General features: G+C 43.8%; 2 protein-coding genes across 2 annotated transcripts; one reads left to right on the top strand and one right to left on the bottom strand.

The window, feature by feature from the left end:
- On the top strand, positions 1 to 10,034 carry LOC103814714 (uncharacterized). Its single transcript, XM_009088326.4, has 8 exons — positions 1 to 378; positions 1,136 to 1,308; positions 1,571 to 1,633; positions 2,250 to 2,344; positions 2,896 to 3,224; positions 3,814 to 5,730; positions 6,909 to 7,035; positions 7,823 to 10,034. The coding sequence occupies exons 1-8, from the start codon at positions 237 to 239 to the stop codon at positions 8,049 to 8,051; spliced, it is 3,075 nt and encodes a 1,024-aa protein (XP_009086574.3). The 5' UTR covers positions 1 to 236; the 3' UTR covers positions 8,052 to 10,034.
- Positions 9,974 to 25,936, bottom strand: IDH1 (isocitrate dehydrogenase (NADP(+)) 1). Its single transcript, XM_030241590.2, has 9 exons — positions 25,819 to 25,936; positions 22,964 to 23,091; positions 21,187 to 21,478; positions 19,326 to 19,431; positions 16,590 to 16,767; positions 16,030 to 16,181; positions 14,819 to 14,959; positions 12,485 to 12,647; positions 9,974 to 11,984 (listed from the first exon to the last, which is right to left on the bottom strand). Exons 2-9 carry the CDS (start codon positions 23,083 to 23,085, stop codon positions 11,891 to 11,893), a joined length of 1,248 nt encoding a protein of 415 aa, XP_030097450.1. The 5' UTR covers positions 23,086 to 23,091; positions 25,819 to 25,936; the 3' UTR covers positions 9,974 to 11,890.
- Between the last annotated feature and the right edge of the window lie 16 nt (positions 25,937 to 25,952).

Here is a 25,952-nt window from a genome sequence, read left to right as displayed (position 1 = left end):
CCCGCAGGGCGGAGCGAGGGGCGGGCCGGCCGCGGCTTTCGAAAGTCGCTTGGCGGGCAGGGCTTCTTCTTCGCCCTCGTCCTCCTCCTCGTCCTCCTCCTCCTCGGCCGGGGGTACGCCTGCGGCCGGGCCAGGCCGCGGCGCCGTTTCTCGGGGCAAGTGCGAGCCTTGGCCGGTGAGGGCTTGCAGAAGGGAAAGAGGGGTGCTGACCCCGCTCGGTGTCGCTCTCTTCAGCGATGGCAGCGTGGGAGGCCGCCGAAATGTCCTTCTTCAGTCTGAGCGACGTGAGGGAGCGGATGCGGGAAAAGAAAAAGGGTGCCTTGAGGACTGCGAAGTTGAATGCCTCGCTCGCATCGAAAATCAAAACGAAGATCATCAGTGAGTTTATTTTGCGGTGCGGTGTGGACAAACGCTGGCTGCTATGTCAGCTTATAACTGGGCCTTTGGCCGTGGCATCGGAGTGGGCAGCAGTCCCTTAGCGGAGCTCATGTGCTGCTTCTTAGCTGCTCCTCTGCCCGGGGGTTTTGAGTGAATTCAGTGCCCTGCAGATGAGTGTCAAGTGCCACGCAAGGTGCCCAAAGGTGTATGAAGTATTTTAGTGTATATGCAATCCTCTGCGGATCTAGGCTAACTGGCTTGTTTGTATGGGGGAAGCAATGCATAGATAGAACAGGAGATAATTTGGACTACCTTTAAAAACCCAGAAATTTCCATTACTTTTTAAAAATTGTTTTGAAATTGGGAAACAGGGGTCCAAATTTACTCAAGGGCAACTATAGAGGAAAACAGTTTTTCCTCCCATTTTTTGGATGGCGATGAGGACTTACCTGTTGGTGACTTATTCAAAGCAAGGAGCATATATTTTTAAACTCAGCACTTCAACCATGCCATCATTCATTAAGAATTGAAGCAGTAGCTTTCTGTCTCAGTGTGACCCACTGAGGATGTAGAGGGTGTCTGAAGTGTTGTGTGTTATTATGGAAGGATGCTGCTAATTTTGTGAGGGGGCTGTTGAGTTATAGAGATCTGAATCTGAGGAAGGCTGGTCTAGGAAGAGAGAGAATTATGATGGTGGGAGAAGTATGGGTGAGACCTTGGACACTGATGATGTGTGATACTGTTCTGTCTCTCACAGACAACTCCACTATGAAAGTCTCCCTAAAGCAGAACAATAAAGCATTGGCTCTGGCCCTCAATGCAGAGAAAGCCAATGCACAGCGGCTCACCCAGGAGAAGACCATCCTACAGAAGGAGGTGAAGCAGTGCCACTTCCAGAACGCTGTGCTGCGGCACAGGCTCTCCTTCCTGGTATGGCACTCACTGTGGCTGGCGTGGGGAGGGGTGGTAGGCAAGGTGAGCTGCACTAGCATCTCAGCTGTGGGAGGATTGAGCTGTTGCTGTTGAATGTCTGGATTCTCAACATACTGAAAAGGTTGCCATTCATTTGATTATTTTTGTTTCCAAGCTGTGTTCTCCCCAGAACATGCCTCTGGCTAGTAGCATCCTTGTTGGAATAGATGTTTTGATGCAATGTCTTTATGGCTTCTCTTTCTTTATTACCTCAACACAGAATAATATGTTGAAAAAAATGGAGAATCTTATGGCTGCAGTTAAGATGGCCGAGCTGTCTGAGGTAAACCGTGGGAAACCTGAGCACACTGCTTCTGGGAAGGGGGCTGTCTTTTTCTGTCTTTTGCTTTGTGTTGCCTGCTCACTTCAGTGTTGGATGCTTCATCTGTTTTTCTTTGCTTGAGTTGTTTTTCTTTGCTTGAGTTGTGCTGGCTACATGCTGGCCGGTTTAGTGTTAAGGATTTCCAGGGTAACTCTTTGTGTAGGAAAACTGCTGTTTTAAACTGTTTTCCTCTGGATTATTTGCTGTATTGGGCAGTAGGCTTTTCTGTTCTGACAGGTTGTGACTTCTCTTCAATTTCTTTTTTAAAGTATTGCCATGGCAACTTGGGATAGAGAATAGGACACTTTCCCTGTGTTCTGTCTCATGGGTGGATGGGAAAATACTTGTGCTTCCTAGTCTCAGATTATCTGAACTAGTTTAACTTCATCCTTAGGCCGTGGAGACACAATCTGATTCTGCTGCAATTTTTTCCATAATTTATTCCATAAGGTGAGAGGGTTGCTGGCAATACTTCACATACTTTCTAGAGAAACTGAGCTTCTGCTGTTTCTGTGCAGGAAGTTGCACAAGGGATTTCAAGAACTTTAAGTCACTCTCCTATTTCTCTTCTTTCCAGTTCCATATAAATTCTTCATCCTTGTCCAGTGGCCAGAAGAGCATAATGACTGAAGATAGCTGGGCTGATGATATTGTAGATGGTCAACTTCTGAGGTGGGCTTTAAAATGATACCAGCAAGCATGTCCTGAAATTTCTGTATGTTAAACTTCTTGTGTTTTATGTGTGTGCCTCGTTGCCAGTTTCATATGAGATAGCTTCTCTGAATCACCACTGCTTGATGCTTTCCTTTTTCCTGTCTTTTTATTGCCACTCCTTGTCTTGTTTGTCCTAATGCCGAGTCTGTGCAAAACTAGGCTTTTTAGCTCCTTTCTTTGAGACTGTGTTACCTTTAGGCAGTTTTCTCTTTATAGCTGCTGAGTACAGCAAGATCTCCTTGAGCGAGTGAGTGCCATAGCTGGCTACTTTGATGTTTGGTACATAAAAATGCTTAATAGTCCCCTCCTTGTATGATGTAAGCTTTCTGGAAAGATGGTCAGAGCGTGATCTCTTAAAGTATATTTGAAGTCCTGTTTCTTCCCTGTGTAGTCTCTGAAGACAGGGCAGTCCTTGGAGCTGCCCACACGTGGCTTGTAGTCAGTCTGCTGGATTCTGGGGCCTGTCCTATATGAGAAACGTGATCCATTCTGCTCTTCCTTCTCACCAGGGTTACACAGATACCGATGAGAGTGCCTATTTCCAAGCTGCATGATGCAGAGCAGCAAGCTGGCAGCTCCACAGCACTACAAACATCCTCAGGAGAACTTCAGAGACCTGCTTCTAGTGCAGGAGAATTTCAGAGACCTGCTTCTAGTGCAGAAGAACTTCAGATATCTGCTTCTAATGAGGCCCTGAAAATTGCGCCTGTTACCTCCAAGGATGCTTTGCCACCACAGCACGATGAGAAATCTCAGTTCTGCCAGGAAGAGAATGGCAAAAAGGTGACTGAAGCAGTGGCAGCAGAGGGGGCTTTTCATGACTCTCACATATTTGGAGGTAAATTTGCATCTCTTGCTGTTCTTCTGGTATGGCTTTGTGTCTGTCTCAGAAATATGTAAATGCCATTGCTCCCGTTAGCTCTCAACCACAACTCCAATAGCTCCTAATGTCTGGTATTAACTACATGCTCCACTGGGGCTGTTATTGCTGGAGTTCTGTATGTCCCAGAATCAGAGTCTTCAGAGGGATATGTGGTGTGTTTGCAGTAGATCAAACTCACAATTCAGGCTTTTTGACTATTAGGCACTGAGCTTGCATAAGACTTTTGGAGATGTCTGAAAGTGCAGAATCTGACTAGGTTCACCACTGTTTCTTGTGGATTTGCCATATAAATGATAACTCTTATACAGATCATAAGTGTTCCTAATATTATGGCTGGTTAGGCAATCTTGATTTGGGCTGCCCTTTTGTTCAGAGAGAAGCCAGCTAAGCAAATCTGGTACACAGTAAGGTGGGGGAATCCCTGTCTCAAAATCAAGCTTTATCTATGCTCTGTATTTGTGGCAAGGTTTTTACTGGTGTGGAGAAAGATGGCATTTGCCTGCTGCATTTCTCAGCCTTAATCATGAATTTTTCTTTCCAACAGAGGTCTTGTGCAGCACTGAACAAAATCCCAACAATTTGCTAACACTTGCCTTGGAAAGTCATACTCTTTCATATGAGGCTGATGAGATGGCAAAACATTTTTTAGATCGTCTCTCACAAGGGCACGTTACTCAGAGGAGAAAGCGTTCCACCCTGTTTGCTACAAGCACTCCATCTTCTACTCTGGATATCTTCCCACATGTCAGTTCCACTCAGGCATCTTGGGGTAGTAGTGCACAGGACAACAACAGCTCCAGCAAGAACAACACACAGCAACAGCTGCGATCTCCCAGCCCCCTGGCTTCACCTGCTCAAACTGCTGTTATTTCTCATAGAAACTCTGTGGGTAAAGAGACCTTTTGTGAGCAGCCACAGACAAAAGAAATAGTGTGTTGTGTTGAAACAGACCCTAGCTATAGCCGAGTCCCTGAGTTTGATTCTGTAAAGGTTAAAAGCAAAGGTAAGTGTAAAACTGGAGAGAAGAAGACTGTTAAAAAGGTGAGAACAGGAAAAAAGAAAACAACTGCAATTAAAAACAATGCAGAAAGTAGTCCTGACAGATCTCAAGTTGAAGAGCGTGCTCAAAATGCAAAGCTTCTTCAGCCAGAAGTTGCAACATGTTCTAGTGAGACTGAAGTCTGTGAGATGGGGCAGAAGGTGTGTGAGGGGGCTTCTGATAGGAGGAGCAGAGACTGTGGTGTGGAGCACCATTCCCACTCTCCTGATGGAGTCCAAGACTTTGGAAGTACAAATGAGGTGAATCCAGCACAGCTGCAGGGTCTTGAAAGTGTTGACTTAATGCAGCAGGTTAAGAAGGGACCTATCTTTGAGATGCAAAGTATGGAGAGCTTGCTAAAACCCCCAGCTCGTACCTTCTCAAGTCATCAAGTTCCCTCAGGTGATTCCAGTCTACAGAATTCTACAAAATTCTCAAGTGTGAGCAGAAAGAGCATCAGACAGAAAGCCAACAGAAAAACTAGAGTAATTGGGCAAAGACATGATTCTGATGAGGAATATCTACCAAACATTGTGATAATACCAGACTCCAAAGCTGAAGAACGGCCTAAAAGAAGCACAACAAGCAGGAAGAGTACTGCCAGGAATAGCAATTGTGATCAGAGAAATGAAGTTAATGTGTTTAGGCCCTGCATAGATGTTCAAGGAGTAGCTAATGAGAGCACAAAGGATTTGCCAGGCAATCTAAAACAGCGCAGGGAAACATATATTGTCCATCCTTTGGATCTTGCAGGAAACTTGGGTTGTTTCCAGACAGAATCTGAAGGGAGTGAAAATCTACCTCCCAGGTCTGTTCCTGGGAACAAAGTGAGCAAAATCCCTAGAGCTGTTAAGAGCAATCAAAAGAGCAATAAAAAACAGACAGGGGGCCATCAAAAAAATGGGCAAGGTGAAGTTGACCACAACATGAATGGTTTGACAAAAGAAGCCTCTTGCAAACCCAGGCCTCAGCAGAAGAGGAGCAGCTCTCAACCTCCAGAGACTGATTCCCTGGCCAGAAAAAGTGATGGTGCCAAGGTTCTCATTGGAAGTTCCACAGAACTTGCATCCAAGCAGACTATCGTGATGGGGAAGTTTTCCTGCATTAGCCATCTGCTGTCTGAGCCAGGTGATTTCCTGGAGGAGCAGCTACCTGAGGTATCACTTGCAGATAGTCTTACAGACCTTCCACACAGTCTTGAATCCTCCCATGTGAGCAGTTGTGCAGTTTTGTCTGTCAGCTCCAGACTTACAGAAGTACCAGTTTCCAAGAGCTTAAGTACTGAGGGCAACAAAATGCCAGCAAAACCCCCTGTTCAGCTGAAAAACTCCCTGATATTTAAAGAAAACACTGCAGAGGAAATACCTGGGGAAAGGAACCAAGTCCAGTCAAGTTCTTGTAGCTCACCTTCACAGGAACCTGGTAGGTGGTAAGATGGGGAAGGTACCTGTGTTTGGATATGAGGGCAAAAACTCCATGCAGCGAGTACTTATATTTTCCTTCCTCTCCTCTCTTTTTTCAGAATTAAAGATCAGTCTCCAGTACACCATTTATGCTTCCACTTGTGCTGCCCTGTCATTTCTGTGGCTCCATTTACTTCTAGTTTATCAGCATTTGTATAAGAATTTCTGTCCACTTGTCCATGTGTAGATAGTGGGACAAGACTAGCAGCATGTGCTGAGTCTTGCTTTACCACTCTTCTTATCTACAAGGCATGCCTATTTAGAAAATCAAGTATTCAAGCACTTCAAAATCTAGCTTGATGCTGACCCTGCCTACTAGAGTCAGTCAGTGTTATTGGGGCACAAAATAACAAGAAGATGGAAAATTTTTGGTCCAGAATGGTTAGTGCTGCAAGACTTCATACTTCTAAGGTGATATCTTCACTGGAAATTAACCAGGATCCAACCTAATTTATTTTGGTTGTGGGTTTATTTTTTGTTTGTTTGTTTTTAAAAGGATTTGGAGGGTGCATCCCTGGGCTGGTATTACAATAGTTAAGCTGATCCTTTTGGGGAGTTTGCTGTAAATGAATACTCTGTAAAGAGTAGTTTTGTGGGGTATTTCTTTCTGTAGCTGTTGACAAACAGGCCTGTTACAACTGGAGTGGGCTGTACTTTGTAGAGAGGGAGGAAGTTTGTTCTTCTGCCCTCCTCCTTTTGGCTGACTCCACTTGGAAAGGTGCAGTGAACACTGGTCCTGTGTCTTGCTGGAAGTCAGTAGGTTGCTGGTAGGTTGGTTGTGTGCTATAAGCTTGCTGTCTTCTCCAGGCTGTAAGCTCCTGAGCATTACAGCTATCAAACAGAGTTTTTATACAATTTTTCTACTATACCCGGGCCCATGATACTATCAGTATTAGTGGTTTTTCATCGAGGGACCTAATTTGATTTATGAGCTGACTTTTGAGGAGCAGGTCTGGTATTTTTGGATTAAAATGGTCTCCTGAGTTTAGGGGTAATATGCTTAGATTCCGGATTGTGCATTTTCAGAGAAACCTGGTAATGCAACTCTTTTTCTATTTGTCAGCTGTTATTTCTTAGGATATCTGGAAATGATTTGGAATCACTTTGATCAAACCATGTGAATATCTCCCTTTGCAGATATCAGGCCACTACAGGACTTGAACAATACCAGGGTTCTGTCTCTCTCCAGCTCAGAGGAAGAGTCAGGGCGCTCATCTAGGCGGAAATGGAAGCCAACCTGCTACAAAGAGCCATCAGTCAAGAGGTTGGGCTTAAACTATTCATTCCAAAGACTGTTCCCATGCTGCATGCTGCAATCCCTGCTCTGCTCTCATATACTAACTCTCCAGGGCTGGACCCTCTGTTGCTTTGTTCAAAGTTCTTACCCTTTGTGTTCTGTGACCCTCCTCTTTTACCACTGTGTGGTTATGCCAAAATTCTGCATCAGTACAAATAAATGCTGAAGCTTCTGGTAACAAGCTACCAAAGATGTTATTTTACTTGTTGACATGAGCACATCTCTTGGCAGACTGCATCTGTGGTACTCCAGTGCTAATGAGGCAGTAGCTCGAGGATAAAATACAGGCTAAAGATAGCCTAAAAGAAAGAAGCCTAAAGAAGCCCTGATTTCATTTACATTCTGTGATGACTAAAATTTTAGACACCTGAGTAATACTTTCCTCCTGAGAGCATCCTGTATCTATATTCACTAGCAGATATACCTAAACAAATAGCTGCATCTTTTCCCTAGGAAACTGTATGGCTATTGCACAGAGTCATGTACTCCTAAAATGACATCTTCATAGTTATATGTTACCATAGTTATATGTTACTGGGTGTGTTTTTCCTTGCAAAGTGTCCCAGTTTGAACTTTCTGTGAATAGCTGGTTATATTGCACCAGAAAGTACTCTGTATTGGACAAGAAACAAACTGTACCACTTAATCATCTTATGGGGAAGAACTGCACTAAAATTAGAAACTTTAGGGACTAAAATCATACATGCATTCAAGGAATACTTGATGGTTCAATGTAACCCTTTTGTTTCTGTAGGAAACTGAGGCAGGGTGACACATTTACAGACACCGAGTTCCTCCACTCTTCTCTCAACAAAAGAAAAATGCCTGTCAAAGCCAAGGGAACGACCAAGAAGATGAAAGAGAACAAAGAATGGCTTCCTGAAGGATGTCTCAGTACCAAGGAAGGCAAGGTGGTAACAACAGAAAGGATTAGCACAGAGTTTAAAAGCAGCCCCCAGACTCCTAGAAGCTCACGCATTTAGCTGCAAAGCTACAGCTTTGAACACAGAGGCCCAAGCAAAGATGGAGGTGGCTGACCAGGCAGCTGAACTATTCCAACTAAGGCAACCCAAGGACCAATTTGACAAATTGAGCTCTGTGCCATGGATTTCTTCCATTTTCAAATCTTTAGGACTTATGGGTGGGGAAAGTGGTTGACGCAAATTGTTGGACGTCTGTTTTAATGATGGGCATGGCCCTTATGTGTTGTATGATTAGCTCCTAGCTATCTTCTGCTTTCTTCATCTTCTCTGCCCCTGTCTGCCATGTAAAGCTCCCTGCAGCAGAAGATGAACTCTATACCAACCAACATTAAAGAGTATTTGAAACACAGGGTACTTAGGACCAGACCTAAACATGTCTTGGAAGAGTGATCAAAGGAGAGGGTCCTGGGGACAGAGCTGTTTAAAAACATCTCCCCTTTTCCTATCACTCCTTGCCCTTGTTAAAAAGTACCTCCTTCAGCATTCTTATAGCCGCTTCAGGTACTGGAAGGTGTCATAAGGTTTCCCTAGCACCTTCTGTTTTTCCAGGCTGAACAACCTCAACTCTCTCAGTCTGTCTTCATATGGGAGGTATTTCAACCCTCTGATCATCTTTGTGTTCCCCCTCTGGCTTTGCTCCAACAGGTCCATATCCCTCTTAAGCTGAGAATCACAGAGCTGGAAAACAGTACTCCAGATGGGGTCAGTTGTGTTTCAGGAAATCCTTTACTCATCCATTGCAGTACCCACTGGCTTCAAGCACTTGCTTTTTTTAGGGTCCATTGGTATAACTTTGAAGGTTATTGATTTTAAATGTTTGAGAGAGTGGTGGGGAAAAGAAGGGATCACACCAGTCGTAAAAGGGAAGGAAATGTGCCTGTCTGGAAGCAGGAAAAGTGTTTCCTCTTTGTGGCACAGCGGGGAGAGGGCTGGTCTTTTCTTCTGACCATACTTACTCCTTCTCCTTAGCACCTCAGCAGCATCTATCAGTTCATGAGGATAGGCTGGGTCTTGCTGTACTCTGTATTCAGAGGACTCCAGAAGATAGAAACTTCATTAGTAGAGGTAAAATAGTGTCATCACCAGTTAGTAAATGCTACAACATAGCTTACATTTAAGCTGTAACCTTAAGTTATTAAAACTAGGAAACAAAAAGCCTGAGATTCAAAAATGCACTCTTATTTATTTGTTCAGTTTTCTGGAGGTTACCAAACTTTCTCTGGTATTCTGTAACTCTGGAAGCCAGGTAGGAGCTAGTAAGTAACACTTATAACACTTGTTATAAGTGCTGTTGTATTAGTACCTGCCTGTATTGACCCACTGATGTCAGAAGCCAGGCTACGAACATAGCTCTCCAGGTGTTCCCAGTAATTATTTTCATTGCCTCTTTGGGTCAGAAATGGGACTTTTTCCAGCTGCACTTATGTGCTTGTCCTAATACCAAGTAGTACAGAACAGTAGATTGTATTCATTGACTTTGAAGGTATGGAGATAGCTGCGAGCAAACACAAGGTAATAGTAGCCCCTATAGTCTAACATTGGTACCTCTCTCCTAATCACCACCTCTAGCAGTCAGCTGGAGGGGGATTTTGTTCATGTGTAACCAGTTTCTGTTTTGCTAAGCAATGATGTATCAGTTTCTATTACTCTCCAAATAAAATTTCAATGCAAGTGGTATTTTCAAATCCTTGTATACTACCTGATGCTTACCATGACACTACATATGACAGCTATGTCTAGGCTAGAACAAGTTGAAACTCTATTCTAAGAAGGGAGACACTTTTTTTTTATATCACATTCCAACAGCCATTTATATCACATTCCTGCCCAAGCCTGTACTGGACTGTGCTGAAAGCTACTGGAGTCTCTCTTTGAGGCAGTTTCTCCATATTTGCCAATCACACAAAGGAAGGAGACACAAAGAATGTTAGTTGGCTTTTATTTTAGTTTGAATTAAAAATATTCCTTAAAAAAAAAAAAAAACCAACACACAACCATGGATGGAATAAGTTTTCACAGTCATGATACGACCTGCTGTAAGACAACTAGGGTAAGTAATAGCCCAGACAGTTGGAGAAAAGTTTGCACCTTTATGAATTGTGGGGTGAGGGAAGAGGTTAACAGTTCCTATGCTTCACATCCAGTCAGAAGGAGCATAACTAAATGCATGGCCTGCATTTAGACACTGCAGCATGGCTTTGGTAGGCTCTTAGCCTATAAGGCTTGTTTCCAGCATTTACTAAGTGCTACTCAAACGCTACAGTCCTGACTGTAGCAATGGAACCAAATCCCTTGGTATCAGGACACTGCTCTGGTTGGCACTACAAGATAAATTCAGGAGGGCTGTGGTAGAGCTGGCATAGCCCTCTGACCTCACTTATACTCACTGGGAAGTACTTGAGAGAAGAGGACGGTATTCCTTCCTAAGGTCTGCTGGACAGTAGGTCACTGCTGGTTTGATCAGAGCTGTGACACAGACTGGCCTTCAGACTGAGAGGAACAGATAAACATAGATCAAAGTCACAGAGAAAAACCTCAGGTCTGCTGTGAACAAAACTAGGAATCCAGACCCATACCAAGCTTTTAAGCAAATTCATCTGCTTAGAAAAAGTAGGGCTTAGCCTAGCAGCTCAAAGGGTTTCAGAAAACATGATTTTCTAAAAGTTTAAAAAGTGTCTGTGTTCATTTTTATCTAGTGTTTGTAAAGTTACACAACAAAGCAAGACAGACCCAGTTATGCGAGCAGTAACAGAAAAGCCAGGTACATGTTTTCTCCAATACCCTAAAGTTCCCATCAACTGCTGTAATTTTTTCCTTGATGGGGCACTTGTATCTGTTTATTCCTTTAAAGTGTCTGGAGGAACTACTGCATTGGCTGCATCTACCAAGTACCCCAGTATTTATTTCTTGGTCCTTGACATTTTTCAGGCTGAATTTCAATTTCTGCTTCATGTAATGCTTCCTATTATTGTTGTTGCTTTCCTACCTTTTCATGGGAATCTCCTTCAATTAGAGTATCATCTATATATTGGTATAGCTTCACATCTGGAGGGAGTGAGACTGTAAAAATTCAGCAAGATTAAGCAATCATGGGTGAATGTTTGTACCCTGGAGGGAGCCTATTAAAAAACTAAAACCGATCAGAGAACAACTGCTAAGAAAGCAAGAACAGGAAAAAAGAAAACAACTGCAATTAAAAACAATGCAGAAAGTAGTCCTGACAGATCTCAAGGTGAAGAGCGTGCTCAAAATGCAAAGCTTCTTCAGCCAGAAGTTGCAACATGTTCTAGTGAGACTGAAGTCTGTGAGATGGGGCAGAAGGTGTGTGAGGGGGCTTCTGATAGGAGGAGCAGAGACTGTGGTGTGGAGCACCATTCCCACTCTCCTGATGGAGTCCAAGACTTTGGAAGTACAAATGAGGTGAATCCAGCACAGCTGCAGGGTCTTGAAAGTGTTGACTTAATGCAGCAGGTTAAGAAGGGACCTATCTTTGAGATGCAAAGTATGGAGAGCTTGCTAAAACCCCCAGTTCAGACCTTCTCAAGTCATCAAGTTCCCTCAGGTGATTCCAGTCTACAGAATTCACTTTTCTTGAGGAAAGAAACCTCCAGTGCCTGTGCTTTGCAAGAGGACTCAAGTGTGATCAGATAGAAAATCAAGAGAAAAATGAGTAATTGGGAAGAGATGATTCTGATAGGAAATATCAGCTAGTGTGATAATACCAGATGGCCAAAGCTGAAGAACAGCCTAAAAGAAGCACAACAAATGAGACAATGCCACTTACACTCTGATGTAAGTGGGAGACACTTTGTTAGGGGAGCATGAGTGTAACCCATGCCTTAAGCTTTGGGCATAGAGGCCAGCTTCCGCTTCAAGTTTTCAGCCAGCTTGTCCATGAACTCAAAGGTGTTCAGGTAATCAGAGCGTGTGACACTGGTGGGGGAGACAAAACAAGACAGGTATTAGTTGTACAGACTCAAATAATCAAAGCAGAGAAAGACTGTTCAAAGAACTCTATGTTTTGCCTCTAAAACCAAAAGAACTCTCTCCTACTCATCAGGCTGGGGCTTTTTGCCATAAGGCTCTGGGAAGAGGTAGCCAGGTGATATTTTACAGTTATGTAGGTCTTCTTCATTTATTAGAATCTGGCCACCATAGCTAAACTGTCATACAAAACATGGAAACCTTTGCAGTTCATTCTTTACTCTTTTCTCCCATTCATTTGGTGCAATATCAGGGAGAAAGCAATTGGACCAAGTTGCTTGGGACAGGGAGTGTCTCATGTTCATTTTACAGCCAGCACTGGGTACAGGAAGTCCTGTGAGACACTCCTGTTCTTTACCATACTAAAAATAACATTCCAGCCAATGCTGTTCAGAACCACCATGTAAAACAGCCTTTTCTAGGCATAGCTGGTTTTTTCATACACTTACTTAGGCAGGCCTTTGATGCAGGCAGCAAGGTCCTTTGTCATGAAGCCAGATTCAATGGTCTCAATGCAGACTTCTTCCAGGGCAACTGCAAAGTTCCTGAGGCTAGTGTTGTTGTCCAGCTTAGCTCTGTGAGCGAGGCCTCTTGTCCATGCAAAGATGGAGGCTGAGAGAGAACACTGGGTTATTCTATCTATCCAGAACTTCCTGAAAGTTGCTCTAAATCATCATGTGGAACAATAATTGGATTTTTTAATACCAATAAAATGGAAAGCAGACTGAAAAAAAGGATTAAAAATCTGGTTTGGGAAAGAACACTTATCTTCATTTAGGTATCCTTTGCCTTTGGTGAAACTTGGAAAAAAACAAACCAAAGCAGACCTCAGAAACTACTCACTGCCTCCAGTAATCTCTCTATGCATGTCATTTTATTTTCTTCCTGCCCAAGTCAGAAAGAATGACAGGTGGTAGGACTCTGTAGTTACAGAGAATATTGTGACAGAAGGGTACAGTCCTTTTCCTAACACTATGCTCTGGTCTCTATGCAAATTTAGAGGATTATTTCCCTCATGTCCCATTCCAAGTACCCTTACACTTTGAGTGTGTACATGGCTTGGGGTGTGGTTGGTTCTTCTGGGCCATCAGAAAGAGGAGCAAAATAAAAAACAACCAACCTAAACCTTAAGGCCTTGTGGCTATAAACCAACAGTTTCCTGAAGAGTGAGTGCATAAAGGCTAAGTTAGGTCTAGCTTATTGCTCACACTCACTCCATTCCAGCCTGTTTTTTGCTTCAGGCTGTAGCTGTGTCTGTAGAGACCCAGAGAAGCTGACTTAAGTCATGAGAGGACTGCGGAGGTATATTCCCTTTCCTCCCCCTCAGGCCACACTGTGATCTGAGAAATGATCATTAGGCCTTGGCAAACCACACCTAAGCTCTTCTCAAGCTTATCAGAAACACAGGAACTAGTGGTGTCTAATGAGCACTTTTTTTTTTTATGAACAGCCTTGGAAAGATATTTTTCTTGCCTGAATAACAACCCAAGTTGAACAATATTTTTGTTACCGACTTGAATGGCAGCCAGGATGGGAAATTACTATAATTAAAGCCCACTCTCTTGCAACCCCATGACCCAAAGTGAGACCCCTCAAGCTCTTGATTATAAGGATCTAATGCATACTATACCCTACTCTCTAACAACCCTTTCAACAGCAGCCCAAAGTACATCTTTTGGAGGTGATGATTTCCAGAAGATACACATGGAATCACAGGATAGTCTGAGTTGCAAAGGACACAGAAGGCTCATTGAATCCAACTCTTACATGAATGGTCCATACAAGGATTGAACCCACACCCTTGGTGTTACTAGCACCATGCTCTGACCAACTGAGCCCACCTCAAGAGAAGGAGCTAATGTGTGTCTCTTGAACACTGATAACTGGATGGCTGTAGAGCCAACCATGGACTTTTGGTACTGACATGCCATGAAAAAGAATAAGATTTGATTGGAAAAGAGGGGCCAGGTGGAAGCAGGAGAGCACTTTTCAGTGAGAAAGCACCACAACATAGTACAGTACAACCACAAGAATGAATAGCAGCAAGTGGGCATGGAGTATAGGGTGGGATTGAGACCAAAGACTCCCAAAGTCCTCTGACCCCTTTCCAGACAGGCCTGAAAGCATGGACTGCACTTGAGGACTAATGTACATGAAAAGGTGCCCCCCCTCTCCCCCCGACCCTGGCCCTCCCAAGCCCAGGTGGTGCACCCAGGGCCCTGAACATCTCAGTAGCCAGACCAATGCAACTGGATTGCCACTTATCATCTGGATCAGCACTGAAACCAGAATTGGTATCCCCTCAGCTGGATCAATGCTGTAACCAAGATTAGTGATCTATTTTTCTCTCTCTTTTCTTCTCTTTTTTTAGTTTTAATTCCCTCTTTTTTTTTCTCTGTTTCTCTTTTCCTTTCTTACTTTCTTTAATTCATCTTTCCCTCTTTAATTCTTCTTTTCACTTTCACCCTGCTCCTTTATCCAAAACCCACTGCTGTGTTCTTATATAGTAGGTATTTCCATGCCATGTGTGTAATTTACTGATCTACTTTCTGATTGTTTGCAGACCCTCTCTCTTTTGTCATTTCTTTTGATCAAGGGGCATTTAAAAATCTCAGGTACTTCGTTCTCCTTAAGGGTCATCACAATCTCTGGAAGAAAAATGCATTATGACCTGCAAGTTTGACTAAGTGGTACAGTTGTCTACAGAAAGGGTGCAGATGTTCTTACTCTAAACTTGTTCTTTCATGTGTAGAGGTGATGAAGGGCAGTGAAAAGCAGCTCACCAATGGGGTTAGTGGAGGTTTCTTGGCCTTTCTGGTGCATGCGGTAGTGACGAGTAACTGTCCCATGAGCAGCTTCTGCTTCTACAGTCTTGCCATCAGGGCAGATCAGCACGCTGGTCATCATCCCCAGAGAGCCATAGCCTACAAAATACAAGTTTCAAAAGTTCAGTGTCTCCTTTGGACAGCTCCCTCATACTCCCCTTCATCTCCCCACCTACAATCCCCCAACATCTTCCACTGATACAAAAATCCCTGAACAGCAGAGCTGCAGTAGTGCTTCTGCAATTAACTGGCAAGTACACATCAAAAGAGCAGTTCATCTGAACACAAAGTCCAGCTGAACCATGAGATATAGATATACAGACATTCTGCACCATTTCAAGGAAATTAGTTTTCTTACCTAATTTGCTGGACAGATTTCTACTGAAAATGTACAGTAAGAGAACAGTAAGTGTTGGGCTGCTTGCCTTTCACACAGGGTGACAGGAAACAAAACAACTTCTTATTAAGAGCATCTGCTCTTGTGAGAGGAACCAGCAACTTCTGATATTGGACATTCACACCAGTTCTAACGCTGCAGGTTTCAGAGATGTCCATGTTTGAAAGATTTGTTTAGCAGTCCTACACACATCCTTGTTCTGTGGGAGGCAGTTTAGTGGCACTACCTCAGAAAGAGTGTATTACATACAGCCATACATCTCATCCTGTGGATTCTGCATCCATATTTGTTTTGGCACCAGGCACCTTGGTTATATAGGATTTTGATCAAGCATTGAAATTATGTAAAGTTAAACATATCAATCTCTCTTTACACCTGACAGGTAGCTTTAGGTCCTGAAAGTTTTATGACTTTTCTGCAGAGCACCTGCCATCACACTCAGCAGCAGTTAGCTCAACTCAAGCTGTCAGTGACAGAACCAGCTGACTAAATACTATTCACGAGACTAGAAAGCTTACCAGTTATCATGTGGTAGAAACTTCCCTCCTGTAAATAAATACAACTACAGTCTACATTCAATAGATTTTCTTATAAAAGCAAAATCAGAATTTTTCTGGCTGCCTGATACCTCCATGACTGGCAACAAGTTTGAAATACAAGTTTTGAGACCCAACACAACATCTATCCTGGGCCATTCCATAAGATGTGACAGAAGGACACAAGAAGACTGCCACTAAACCTGCTTCACTGTGGCACAGGAAGCACCTCATACCTTGTGCAACAGAGTCAGACTGCACATCCCCATCATAGTTCTTGCAGGCCCAGACAAAGCCTCCTTCAGATTTCAGGGCCTGAGCAACCATGTCATCAATGAGCCTGTGCTCATACCAGATCTTTTTGGCTTCAAACTGGGACTTGTATTCTCTAGAAAACAAAAACCAAAACACCTTGTCATACAAACAGGGAATTGCACAGTTTGTACATTGAGAAGTGCACAGAGATAAGACTAAAACAAAACAAAAAAAACCCCTGAATTCTCTTTACTTTTTTTCCCTTGTCTACTTTGCTAGGCTATAGCAAGGCTGATTCAGAGTCACAGAGGCACCCACAGAGAATCTGTGGCTTTATTAGAAGATATGGACACCACAACCACATTTAGCAGAGCTTTCTGCATTGAGTATTGTGCCTTGCAGGACAAGGGAGACTGTGACAGAGATGGCATCCCCTGTGCCCTTAAAGTGTTGCTGAGTGTCTGAAAAAGCAACTCAAGTCTGGAGAGGATGTTCCTGCTGCAGACTTATGCACTGCAGTAGGAAGTACACAACTGATTACCTGTCATAGATGTCTTGGAAGATGTCTTTGAAGCGGCCATCGTATTTCTTCAGAATGGTGTTTTTGGTGCTCATGTAGAGGGGCCAGCCTTTAGACAGTGCCATCTGGAAGGAACTGTGGGCAAAATCCTTGATAGACTGGTCAAGATTGTACATTCCCATGGCTACACCACCACAGCCTGTTAGTGGACGAAGAACAGATAGGAATCAACTAGATTTAGTTTTGGTTGAAGAATTTTGTTCTCCCCACAGCATACTCTGGCTGGCAGGCAGACTGGTACTCTACCCAGGTGTCTTAATCTAGTTAATCAATTTAAGGTTAGTTCTTTCAGGAGATTTGCTTTGTGTTATCAGCTCAAAGCTCCAGCAGTTCTGTGACACATGGATAGGAAGGTGGTTTTGTTTTACAGGCAATTACATCTTAATAATGTGATCTAATCCCTCTAAGAAGTTTTGTTCTAATCCAGCCTAAGTACTCAAGCACACTGTGACAGAAATGAATGTACCTGAGCTCTTATGAGCCATTTAAGTACTACAGTCTTTTTCGTACAGTCTTTACAGTCTTTTTCTATCAAAGCAGCAGGCAGCAGTCAAAGTCAGAAGGGGATGTGCTCACACTTTAAATGCTTTGCCCCTTCAGAACTAACTCCAGCAGTCAAGGACTTCTTTGCCTAGCTCAGGTAAACAAGACTCCACATGAATTCCTGCATTTTTTTCAGCATATGTGTGGCCTACCCTGCCTCTTTGATCCACCCACTCAGGCTCACTTCTAGCAAGTTGTGGGAAAAATGTGCCAGTGATGTGGGTGCTCAGGCAGGTCCTGAGAAGGCTCGGAGGAACTATCAACATTCACATGACTTAGATTGTCTAAGGCAGATGTGTTAGAGGCACAAATGGAAGTGTGCTGAACTTGCAGCCCAGCTCACCTAGAAGAAAGCAGCACTCAAATCATGGAAGAGGATGATTGTAGGTGAAAGCAGGGTCTAGAGCTTCACGAGAAAGCTTTGTCATTTTTAGAGCACAACTCTGTTTCTAGTTAAAAGTAGACACCATGTACTTAATTTTAAGCACCTCACTACCACCATCTATCTAGGTTTTGTACAGTACCAATAGTAGGGATCTTTGTTCTAGAAACACCCAGAGTTTTTAAATACCTTTCTTAATATCTATTTATCCATACCACCTTCAGATGGTTGTTGCTATATGGACATACATGCAAAATGCAGAGGGGAAGCCAGAGGAGGTTTATCTGCTTGCCAAGAGAGCAATGTCATTTAAAGTTGATATTGGCAGAGGATGAAATTCCTGTTGTTACATGCTATCCCTGTACCTCCCCTATGGAGTCAAGGACAGTTCAGGGTGTCATCAGCTACAGAGACTGTGTCCTTTGGAACCATGATTTCATGGCTGCTGGATGACAGCTATCAAATTGGAATAAAACAGTTATTTTCATACATGTAAAAGAAAATCCTTATTGCAGTCATACAATCCTACTGCCTCCTAAAAATCTCTTGATTCAGTGTCAAGGTTGAAATATTAGTACAGCAAAAAGACAAGCTTCCCTTAATCATTTGGGAGATATGCTGGCACAACAGTTATCTGTGGGGAGGGCAGCTCCCTAAACAGCAGTAATCTGCCATCTTTGCATTTCCCTGCTTTCTGCTTGCTGATGCAATGCAGAGCAGCAAATCAGACTGCAGCTGGATGGCCACACATCTCCAACACAGGCTCACCAGTCACCTATCAAATGAAAACAGATTGGGACTGGCCGTGAAGCAGGTGAAGTCCAGATGAAAGGCTATGCAACAAGAGATGGTAGAGATGTAGGTTCTTATGCGCAAGTATGCCAGAGAAAACAAGTATTACAAAGGAGGGTCATATGTCAATCTTGATAGCTGTTTGCCAGACCAACTGCACGCAAACAAGGATGCTGTGGTTTACGTGGTTTCATTTTCTTGTAGCTAAATAGATCATTGTAAGACTTTAAATCCTGAACCCTTTGATTAATGACAGACAAGAGACATGACTTGCATGATGTTTCCCTGAATCCTGCCCCTAGAGAAAACAGCCTGAGTTCTGGCAACATGTCTGTAACTGCTTCCATTAACAAAGCCCAACAATGTCAGGACTCTTCCTGAGCCTTGCAATGTCTGCAACAAGCAGAGCAGTAGGGAGTAGAGTGACACCAAAACCTTTGGGACTGCATCTATTAAAACAGTTACAGCCTATACAGTCAGGGGCATCCTTGCAAAATCGTCTTTCCACCTTACAGAGTAAGTGTTAATTCTCATTTCTACTGAGCAAATAAAAAGACTGCTTCATAAAGAAGGGCAAAAACTGCAAAGGTATAGAGATCAGCAAAACAAACTAAACCCAGAAAGAATTGCACATGGATTGCTCTCAAATATACCTCCCCTTAGGTCAAGCCCAGTTTACATAATAAGTTTGCCTCTGATCAGGGAGAGAAACATATCTGCTACCAGAGTCATCATATAAGGAGCATGACAGATGGCTAATCTAGTATGATTGTGTTCTTGATGTGCCTCTTTGATCCCAGGAAGATTTCAAGGTACTTTCAGTACTTGACAAATAAATGAAGAAGGCTCAGACTTTCTCCCCCACTCCACCTCAAAGTCATATTTTACTATCAAAGAGATGGGACTGATAATTCAATGTTGAATTAAATCCAAAAATATCAGTACATCAGTTTTAATCACTAATTAGAGAAAATACCTACTTTCAAAGTTATGGACCAGATATGTGACTGGTTTGCCTCCATCTGCAGGAGTGTAGGTCATCTCTACTTTTCCAGGCCCAGGTACCACAAAATCAGTTGCTCTGTACTGTTAAAAAAAAAATTGCCATAATTTATCTATCAGGAAGAGAGAACCATAAAAGACAGTCCTCATTTGGGAGGGCAGGTTACAGAAAAACAGTTGTACTAAAAACTCCATTAAATAGACTTTTTATTCAGCCATATTGTCATTGGATTATTTTACTAGATATTAGAAAAACTAGAGTCATGGAATCACTTAGGTTGGAAAAGACTCTTAAGATCATCAAGTCCAACAGTTAACCCAGCACTGCCAAGAGCACCACTAAACTGTATCCTTAAATAGTCAAAAGTCTGCCTGTTTCAGAAACCATCTTCCCCTTTAGGGGAAAAACCTCACAGATTCTTGGGCCCCATCAATCAGCAGAGTATCTACTTTTGCAGATGTGCTGAAGTTTTGAAGTGCAGAGTATTTAGATTGTTGTGTGGTTGGTGGATAGAAAGGCTCCTCTCCCTGCCTCAAAAAAGCCATTAATATTACAGCTGCAGATCTTGTAAGTATCAGGGTTCATATATCATCCAAGATGACATTTGAAAGGCCAACCTGTAGTAAGAGTCTTTGAAGTTAAAAACTTTAAGTATTTAAACGCTCTATCATCTTCCCAATTGTCCTGAACAGTACTATTTAAGGTTACATTTCTTTGAAATTTGTTTTTCATGTAGTTTCCCCTCCTATGGAGGGAATCTGCTCCCTGTGCTGTTCTGAAGTTAGTGTCTTGCTCCTATGTCCTTTGTATGTTCTTATATTGTTCCTTTCACTTTAATATCTTACTTTTGCAGGTTTCAATCCTTTCCCTTTGATCTACTGTTTCCTATTATTATTTTAACCTTCTCAATTGTTCACAACCTTTAAGGATGCTGAATTCCATTTTTTTCTAGTGTCAGGGTTCTGCAATTATTTTCCTCTTGAAAATTTATTATTTTACCTTACTATAGCAGGTAATTGAATGACTTGCCCTCAGTTTGCAGGTTTAGCCACCTATTTAAGCACTTCGCTCTTCTAGAAGACTTTTCTTTTGCCATGTTTGGTAGCTTTATAGCACATATGATTGCCCATGGAGAACAGTATGACTTATTCTTATCTTTCAGACTACCCAGAGGGCACAACACTGAGAATGGTTCCAGGGCTTTCCACAGTCTTGTACTACTACCATTGTCAGGGAAGTTTTGATAAAAGAGGTTTCCCTACTTCTGTACCACAGCCTGATGTGCCCAGGTCAGATACCAACTCCGCAGGTGTGCTGTGCAAGTTAAAGCAGCAGATCACAGTAAAAAACAAAAACAAAAAACCAGAACAAAACCACACCCCCATATAGAAGGCAATTTTGCCCACTTCTAGAACTCATTCACTTTTATCCATTTTTGCTGTGAGCAATATTTGACACTACAAAGTCCTGCAAAGTAAGAAGGCGGGCAGTGTAAAATAATATTTTCTAAAGATGTTCTTATGTAGGAAGGAGTGTTCTAGAGAGGTGAAGAACAATAACCTAGCAGAGTTAAGTGTCTAAGTACAGGCCTGTGTAATCGAATCACAGGTTTCTGAATGCTGTTTATACAGTGCCACTGCTCAAGGGAGAGAGGCATGAACCATGCTCTCCCACACTTGCTGGGTGCAGTACAAATGAAGTGCTAGCACGTGTGTGCTCCCAGGTGGAATGCAAGGGACAGAGCAAGAGCACAGGGATGTCTAAGTCTTTGGAGCTCTATACCAGTCAGGAATAAGCTTGTTAAGACAAAAAGAGGGGCAAACACTGAAGTGACTCACTTGATCCCCATAAGCGTGACGGCCAATGACAATGGGTTTCACCCATCCAGACACCAGCCGGGGAATGTTCTTGCAGATAATAGCCTCTCTGAAGACAGTGCCACCTAGGATATTTCTAATTGTGCCATTGGGAGACTTCCACATCTGCTTCAACTTGAACTCCTCCACTCTGTTCTCATCAGGAGTGATAGTTGCACACTTTATGCCAACGTTGTATTTCTTTATGGCTTCAGCAGCTTCCACAGTTACTTTGTCATTTGTAGCATCACGATGCTCAATGCCCAAGTCATAGCTGTAACAAACCCACAAACATGGTCAGGACTTCCCAGGACATTTATTTGTTTTCAACAGAAAAGAAACAAGACCCCATATGTGCATGTGAGTATAGTTACAGCATTCTGCCACAACGGAAGTTATCCCTCTTCCACTGCAAATGCTGCTGGACTGGAAAAAAAACAGACTTACACAGTGACATTTCTCCTATTAGTGGAGGTTGGTAGGAGATGGAAGCAAGGAGAGCTTCAGTTTATGGCTAAGGTTTGCTGCCAGCATAGGACAGTATCTCCTCTACCTTGCCTTTTGAGTTTCCTGCAATGGCACCTATCAGTTGAGGGTTTTCATTGTATGGAGCAGCAAAACCCCCAGACAAATATGAGCCTTTATTTCAAACCTCTTGGGCTGAAGGCTCTGGCTTCCTTCATGTACTGAGCACATGAAGCTATATTAGACTTAAAAACTGCTTTGAGAAGGGACCCACAATCTTGCTCTGGCAGCAAAACTGCCAATATTCCTCTCAAACATCAGAGGAAGGTCATTTCCATACTCGCTGTTTTAACAGCTTTTGGAGAACAATGGGTGCCCAGCATGGGACAGCCCTGAAGCACAGCCAGCTGTACATCAATCTAGCCATTGTGCTGCCTCAGCCAGGGGTTTTCTTGCCCTCCTCCCACCCTCTTTGAAAAGGGATGTTCTCCAGACTGTGTGCATGTATTATTCTGCTGGGTTCCTGTCTGCCTGGCTCCCAACACCAGAAAGCCTGATGTAGGTGGCATACAAATGGCTCCAGTGGCAGGGGAAGAGGTCAGACTTGTGGGTTTAACTATGGCAGATACCACTGAAGGCCTCTGTCCACATGGCTAGCAGCAATGTAGCTGGATACTTCTCTAATAATTATAGCTCAGTGGCCAGAAAAGGAAAAGATTATTTGTTCTGCTTGGCCAGATGCTATAGATAGCATGTCCCTTTTGCTGTACCCAGCTGCTAGTATTTGTTATTTTCCAGAAGGGAGTATAGGAGCACAGCCTAGCTTCAGGGAGTAATTGCAACAGTTAGCTCACATTGTCAGCAGCAGAGCTGAGGCTTACAGCCATCAGGGCAGAGTCTGTGCCTTGCACACACCCTTCTCTTCTCTGGGCAGATCTTCAAAGGGGCATGGCAAGAAGCCATAAGCCCACTCAGGGGTGCAGGATGCTATGCTTCAAGTCAGGGACTGGCTGAAACAGCCCATATTTCTTCTCACTGTTTAGGCTGCAGGGTCATGCATACTGTCCAGGTGCTGGAAACCCCAAGACACAGAAAACAAAATACAGGCCACGTCTCTGAGAAACTTTCTTAGAGGAACAGTATAGGCAAAACTCTAATTCACAATTCAGCATGCATTGCTTACTGCTGTGAGGAACCTTGGAGGGCATGCTTCCCGTGCTAAATGAAAATCCACCAACACCTACTGACACATGCAAACTTCAGTACATTCAGATGAATGACACAGAGTCATTACCTGTGCAAATCCAGATCTACATAAGGAAAAATCAGCTTTTCTTTAATCAGCTCCCAGATGACCCGTGTCATTTCATCTCCTTGCATCTCCACAACGGAGCCTCCACGGATTTTTTTAGACATCTTGAACTGCAATAGGCATAAAAAAAGTCCAACCTAAGTTAAAAGCTACCAATACTTGTATCCTTCATCTTAACAACATAACTAGGTGAGGCAGTAACATAGCATACAGGATATCTCCAAAAAGTCTTAAAAATAACCTCAGTTTCTCCTTAGTTTCATGCTACATGGTATTTTCCTTAAAGCCCCAGCTCCTAGAGAGATCTACGTGAGGATAAAAAGAAAGGTTAATATCTTGACAATTAATGGCATGGGCTTTAATTATGATTGTATCAAAAAATTAAAAATATAACCAAATTCTTCCCCCAAATTCCACAGAAATAGATGAGCTCCGTTTACTTTTAGATTTCACGAGTTCTAGTCCAGTTACCTATTTCCCCACCTTTTTCTCAAAATCAGGGGTTAATGGACATGATTACAATGACAGCTCATACTGCTGAAACTACTTAAATTAATATGTTGTAAGCTTCTTTATTAACTTTGTCCCCCAGGAAGGAAGGAAACGGGTAGAAAAATCCAAGGCCCACACATCAAGAGTATTTTCTTGTGGCAAGCTTTATTTCTACAGATAAAATAAATACTGGGCAGATTTGTTTGCTGTAGGGAACAGAGGTTTCCCAAGATATTTGTGAACAAAGGCTAAAAAAAAAAAGAACTTGAACTCTGCCCTTCTTTTTGCACTTTGTTCTTTGTCAAGACAACCTCAGAAGGCACTGAACTGCTCTGAAGTGCCCTTCTTTCCAACAGCCACAATTTCTTGGGTCTCAGCTGCGATTATGCAAGAGCTATGACTTGGCAAGCTCCTCCTTCAGACAGTCCTGTGCTTGTGGGCAGCTGCTGGGATACTACGGTGAGATAGCAAGCCCTTGTGCCTCAGGCTGCAGTCCCAGAGACCGAGGGCCAGGAATTACTCGAACCAGAATGAAGGGTCCTACTGAACACGGGATCTGTTCACCCAGACCAAGTCATTCCCAGGCGTGAGGCTTGCAGAGCATGGGCCTCACATTACAAGCATGCTGGGAGACTAATATTAAAAAAAAATTAATCCTGGGATAAAGTAACTTGTGCTGCATTTCCAAAATCCAATCTATTAAACAATTTTAGTCTGGGAAGGGAATAAAATTTCTAAGCTATGTTCACAGGATCAAGCTTTCCCAAACCTTTTAAAGTGCAAAAATGAAAAAAAAAAAAAAACCCACCAAAAACCCAACAACAACACAAAACCAAAACACTAAAAAAGACAACCCCAAACAAAAAACTAAAAAAAAAAACCCAAACAAAAACCCCACCCAAAAAATAACAGAAAACCCTAAGAAAAAAAAAATTGAAAAGGCAAAATAAGGTTGTTTTACTGAGACTCAGTTTGAAAGATAAACTACTTCAGGCATTTGTATCCCTAACACAGACAGTACCATGGCTTATATTGGGCCCAACCTCACTCTATCTGAAATCAGTTTAATTATGCAAGTATTTTGAACCCAATTTTCAATTATGACTATCTAAATAATAAGGTCTGTATCATAGTCCATGGCCTAGGCACTGAATTACTACTGTGGGAGAGTTCAGTTTTGCTTTTGGCACAATCTGAGAAACAGTCTGATTCATTTAAGTAAAAATGTAGACAGGCACAAACCCAGAAAACACTGCTTGTTTTGTGGTTTGGTTCCACTGAACTAAGACAAATCAGCCTATGTCAGTCATAGCAATCAGTTTGGCTTCTGAACCATTCGATGCTGCTGCCACGAAGAGAACACAAAGGTAGGTGAGACACACCTCCACCGATACGTGGGAATAGCAGCCTCTTCAACAACTCTGACAGCATCCAATATGTCTGTGCGATCGTGGCCCAGGTACTGGCACTTTTCCCATCCTCAGTCACCAGTGCCCCCAGGTTCCCTACGAACTGGGGCAGTACTGCAGTAGCATCCCTTGTCTGCACAACAGTCAACGTGCCGAGAGGCTCCTCCAGAGAGCACACATTCCCCAGAGTTCAACTTTGTCACTCGTCCCCTCTGATTTTATACTGAGCTGCCAAAATCCAGCAAGGTCTTTCCCCTGCAGCAGCTCTTCTTTAAGTACACTTAACCCAGGCACACAGCCAAGGCAACTTAGAAGAAATCGTCTATTTCCAAATTCCTCTTGGTCCCGCGGAAGGGCTCGGGGCCTACGGGCAATAATTAACTATTGCAACAAGTCCGTAACTCCGGCGTACGGCCGATCTCCCCGGAGGAGGCGGCTCGCAGGGGGCACGGAGCGGGTCGCTGGCAGCGACCGAGTTCTTGGCTGCACTCGCCTCTGACAAGGCGATCTGGTGGCACACGGGGGATTTTCTCACCGGGCCGAGGGCAGCAGCCGCCACCGCGGCCAAGGCTGAAACCCCGGCACTGGCACGGCCGCGACTGCGGCCACTCCCCAAGCGGGAGGGGACAGCGGAGGGGCCCCGAGCCCAGCCCGCGCGAGGGCCACCACCGACTAGCGAGAGACCCGAGGACTACGAGAGGAGACAGCCTGGCCCAGGACAGGGGGGGCGATCCCGGGGTGCAGCACCCTCAGCGCCTCAGCGACAGTCACGGCGGGCGGGGCGCGGTCGCGGGGTCCCGCCCGCCCGGAGGGAAAAAAAGCCCTTAAATACAATCGCACCCTTGGGGGACCCGCTGCGGGGCGCCGCTTGCGGGAGAGAAAGGACAAAGGGTGCTGTGCGGGCGCCGAAGCTGGGGCGGCGGCGCTGCCCTTTACCTGCAGGCCCGGTGCCGGTGCGTTCTCCGTTCCGTGCGGCGGTGCGGCAGCGCTGCGGGGCTGGGCCGTGCGCGGGGCCTTTTATGTGGCCGCGCCCCCCGCCCCGCCCGGCCCTCACCCGCGGCGCCCCCTGC

Source organism: Serinus canaria, chromosome 7 (assembly GCF_022539315.1).
Source record: "Serinus canaria isolate serCan28SL12 chromosome 7, serCan2020, whole genome shotgun sequence".
NCBI lineage: Eukaryota > Metazoa > Chordata > Aves > Passeriformes > Fringillidae > Serinus > Serinus canaria.
The sequence above is the reverse complement of the archived record's forward strand: the minus strand, read 5'-3'. Positions and strand labels throughout refer to the sequence as shown.

Bases quoted from the DNA above. Each gene is read 5' to 3' on its own strand.
- IDH1 (XM_030241590.2), bottom strand. From the start codon at position 23,085: ATGTCTAAAAAAATCCGTGGAGGCTCCGTTGTGGAGATGCAAGGAGAT. The intron at 16,182-16,589 runs GTAATCAGTTGT...TTTGTTTTCTAG, and splicing joins TTCCAAGACATCTATGACAG to AGAATACAAGTCCCAGTTTG. The intron at 12,648-14,818 runs GTGAGCTGCTTT...GTTCTCTCTCAG, and splicing joins AACCTCCACTAACCCCATTG to CCTCCATCTTTGCATGGACA.
- LOC103814714 (XM_009088326.4), top strand. From the start codon at position 237: ATGGCAGCGTGGGAGGCCGCCGAAATGTCCTTCTTCAGTCTGAGCGAC. The intron at 379-1,135 runs GTGAGTTTATTT...TGTCTCTCACAG, and splicing joins AATCAAAACGAAGATCATCA to ACAACTCCACTATGAAAGTC. The intron at 1,634-2,249 runs GTAAACCGTGGG...TCTTCTTTCCAG, and splicing joins AGATGGCCGAGCTGTCTGAG to TTCCATATAAATTCTTCATC.